The sequence below is a fragment of the Pocillopora damicornis genome, chromosome 13 (genome assembly GCF_964200805.1).
Source record: "Pocillopora damicornis chromosome 13, jaPocDami1.2, whole genome shotgun sequence".
In the NCBI taxonomy this organism is placed as follows: Eukaryota; Metazoa; Cnidaria; class Anthozoa; order Scleractinia; family Pocilloporidae; genus Pocillopora; species Pocillopora damicornis.
In genome coordinates this window covers 7,982,899-7,987,256 of record NC_142682.1, presented here as the reverse complement: position 1 = coordinate 7,987,256, position 4,358 = coordinate 7,982,899, and the positions used below count along the sequence as shown (strand labels likewise).

Below are 4,358 nucleotides of genomic sequence, written 5' to 3'. Positions count from 1 at the left end.
CAACTGAGTTTAAACAATACTATGCTAGTATAAATAGTTCAACAAAGTTACAGTCATTCGTGCCACATCTGATGGACAAGTATTTGAAGAAGTTTTCATCATCGCCTGAGTAATTTTGGTCATAAAATCACGAGACGATCTAGATCTCTGCGAAGCCGTATGTACCCATCACTTCCTCCACCCACTTGGTGACTTTGAACATATTAGCGTACACACCATATTTGTGCGGTCGCGCACATTCGTGCCCCCAGGAAACTACCCCTGTGAGATAAAAGCGCCCGCGATGCTTGCAAGCCAGAGGTCCTCCACTGTCGTATTGACAAGCATCGACGCCTCCTTTCTCGAATCCAGCGCATAGAGCCCTGTTATGGACGGTTCCGTTGTAAGATTTGACACTTGCAAATTTGCGGTGGAACCAGGCGAACCTTGGCTTCGCGCAGAATATCAGGTTGGGTGCTGTTCCATTGGGTGTGGCCCCAACCAGTCACATAGCATTCCTTTCCCCAAGGGAATTTCATCGATGGGCGAAGGAGACAAATTGGAGAAACGTACTGATCATAGATTGCAGGCTCTGATAGACGAAGTAGGGCTGTCCATATGAAAATAAACGAACAACAGTTATAAAAGAAAAACAACTTAGCTGTTTTTGTTGTTGATTTTGAATATAACAAAAATCCGTAAGCATAATTCCGAACGAGGAGACCATTACACTCTTACATACTTTATTTATTTTCTCATGTTTATCATCCAGAATATTTCTTTGTCCTGCAGATTGCAGATAGTAATCGTGGTGGGTTAATTTTCAACTTAACTTAATCGTACTGGAAATAATACAGAGATAAGGAAATAATACAGAAATTACAAACATGCAAATACACGCAAGAACAGAAAAAGTAAACTGAAGGACCATTCATTATTAGGGGGACCACATGGTGTTCGTAAGAAGGGAGGAGGGGATCAGTCAGTCGCTAACAGAACACTATATGAAGATATATGTTTCAACTTAACATGTCATCATCAGAAACGTTTTGGGCCACCTGTGGTCCTTTAAGCGCTCTTGAGAATAGACAATTGTTGAAAAGTAGAAAGGGAATGATATGTACTCCGGGGGGTGCTCCGGAAGACTTTGGGGGGATCGCATAGTTTCCACAGGGAACAGAGGGGAAAACAGTCATCCCTGACAGAGAATAAAGAGAGAACTATAGAAAATTGACTGTCAATGAAGGGCGGGGGTCATTAGAGTCATTAGAATACAACAGAGTCTTAGGGGGGATCAGCTAAATTTTACTATGATACAAGCAAAATTCTCTGATCCCTCCCCCGGATAAATAATGACCGGTTCCTTAATTCCGGTTGTTAACAGTGTATGAGAGCCTTAAGTGTCATGTGACTTACCCACATCATAATCAGGTGGTGTATCGTAAATCCCTTCAAGGAACATTGACTTGTACTTTGGATGAAGGTAAATTGATTCGATTTCTCTGCTCTGCTCAAATACTTCTTTGTCAACCAAATGATGTTCGCCGAGGACCGCTTTCCAGTCTGATGGCTTTGTAGATGTATATGAATCTAATGGAAACAAGTTCAAGAAAATAAAATCGGAAAAATGGTGAAACAAATACAAGTACGACATCACAAACACCATGAGCAGTCCCCTGCTTTTCGGCAAAATTCCTCGCACGAGTTAAGAAAGAAAATAAGTGAAAAAATTATGTTGTTAGCGCGCGGTACCGAACTCTTAAGTGAGGCGCAAGAAAAGCCTCACTTCCGTTGTTCCGCGCGGTGTGCTAACATTGTTTCTTTTTAGCTGAATTTTTTTTTCTTGCGTGACGGACTTCGCCTAAAATGAGGTCCTATTCGTAGTCTAGACATCACAGCTTGGAATGAGAAGAAACTGAGCGCTTCTGACAACAGAAGATTCACACAATCCTGTGTGTGCGCCCTGTAACTCTGACTTCTGATGAATACAAGATATACTCACCTTTTCGCAAAAAAAAGTACTTTAAGTCCTCCTTTCGAGAGCTTTTTTATACCAAAAAGTTTACATTGTTGATAAATTTATTTTCATGGCTTAAGACTTCTAAGAAAATATGAATTTGTAAGTTTTCGGTGTCTCCAAGAACGTAAACTCCGAAATGGCTGTTAGAACGCTCTTCGATTGAGTGTCGTAAAACCAAAGCAATCACAACGGCCAATCAGAGGAAAGGAAAATAACCCAAAGAGCCAAAGAGAACGAAAAGTAAAAACGAGCAAACTGTATATAGCGCGAGAAAACACGAGTCACCAGGTTGCGATTGGTTTTAGTTTGGCAGCTGATTGGCTGAAAGAACGGCGCGAGGTTTTCTGGACCAATCACATAGCAAAGTATAGCAAAACCAATGCGGTGACGGATTATTTTAGACTTTTAATTGGAAATTGCACTATGAGAAAAATTGCCTCTTGTTTTACTATTTGTCTTTAGACTGTCCAATCGGAAAAAGTATGAAACTTGAGCCATTCTGGACATTAACCGCTCCTTATGTGCAAGAGTTTACTTACCGTGGAAACAATGGGTAGCCGATACAACCCAGTGAGGAGAGATAAGGGAGCCTCCACAGAACTGTGTCTGATTGAAGAGCAGAGCAACTTGCCATGGCCATGCGCCCTGTGCACTCTGGGTACCTCCCACAATGCGACGAAATAGGCTCGTTGTGTCAGAAAATCTTTTACCACACGAGGTGTGTCCTGGAATTTTAAACGGTGAAACGTTAAAAAGGTTGTCCTCTGTGCATAAAAGGTAAGTTGACCCACGTCCAAAATTTCTTAGAATATAAAAACTTGGGCCAAGCATAAACGGTTTCGCTTCCTGTGCCTGACAACAGTGAATCAAATAGAGTCATACTCTTGCTGCTTAAAGGGACTGAGATGCTCTGTTTGGGAAGCTGACTGGGCGATATAAAAAAGGTTCCATCTGCAGATGTCTGATCTTTAATCTAGGCTCTGTTTGTCATCTTTTTTAATGAACCATTCGTTTAAAATTAAAAATAAAAGACAAATAAGCCTGTATTTGTGAATAGTGCCGATGGGTTGCCTGTAAGATCCCACTGGTTTCACGACTTTTAGTTTGCTGAAATTATACAGAAGTGTTTTAATCTGTGCATAAAATTTGCTAGCATACCCGTCTATTTAGCTGTGTTTTTTTAAAAAAGTATAGCTTTTTCCTCCAACATAGCAAACTGAGTAACTCGTCTACCTACATTGAATATACCTTGATCAATATCTATCGTACGCTGCGATCCGATTCCCTCCGAAATTTAGTAGGTCGGGCCCATTTTAAGTTTCTTTCTAGCGTTTGACTTAAATAGCTTTAATTGAGATGCACTCCTTGTATGATATATCCAGAAAATTAGTTGATAATTGTTTCAGAGAGTATTAATTTTTTCCAAGATTGTAGTGAATAAAAAAGTTAGATCGAAAGCATTCAACTTAAATCCACGCTTTTGTCGATCGCCTTGATTTAGTCGGCAACTGAATTTTTTTGACATGAAGCAAAACAGTTCTGCAACATGTCCTCGAACTAAACATTCAATAATCCACCTCAATATCACTTTTATTAAAAAACTCTCATTTTCCTCAGAGAAGTTTTGTTTTGTTTTGTTTGTTTCTGCTTTTTCGTAATACAGTCTTGACATATCTTTCATAGGTTTACTGTAAAATCACGTTCAGGTTCATCACGAGAATTTGGTTCGATCTGACCTCCTGAGCCATAAGTAGCTACGTTTTTCAGTTCCTTTTAACGTCCAGGGGTTTCATGAAAAAACAGTTATTCACGGCCCACCGCCGCCGCCTCCGGGACCTCTTAACACCGTCTGTTTAGCCTGCAAGCAGACACCCGTATTTGGTATTTGCCTTACAGCCCCTTTTTGGTCAAAGTCCGCCTTTTTTATCATCGGCAGCCGCTTATGGCTGTGAAAGTGATTGAGACCCCGTATGTTTGGATAAACTGAATGACTTAGTTACGAGTGCAAACAGCAGAACTCCTTGGCGGGTTAAATCATTTTGAAGTTCCGATAGTTTGGAAATAAAGTCTCTGTCCCAGAAATATCCAGAAAATGGTGATACGATTGTTGAGAATTAATCCTGTCCTGTTGGACCATCTGCGCGTGAACTCAACTTTACCGTGTGATATTATTCACCCTATAAGAAATTTATGTCATGGTCCAGAACATGAATAAAACAAAAAACAAAAAGATATATAACTTACCATCGGAGATTTTGCAAAAGAAGTACCAAAGAAACAGGGGAAAAACTTGTTTCATGACAAGGACGAATGTTGATGAAGTGATCACAGTCGGTAAAACTTTGTGGCTTCCCGTTTC

General features: G+C 40.3%; 1 protein-coding gene across 1 annotated transcript; it reads right to left on the bottom strand.

The window, feature by feature from the left end:
- On the bottom strand, nucleotides 1-4,358 carry LOC113684998 (transmembrane protease serine 3). Its single transcript, XM_089192334.1, is given in 5 exon segments — nucleotides 1-395; nucleotides 397-589; nucleotides 1,396-1,569; nucleotides 2,539-2,724; nucleotides 4,244-4,358. Coding segments are annotated over 5 exon segments (864 nt in total). The 5' UTR covers nucleotides 4,299-4,358; the 3' UTR covers nucleotides 1-139.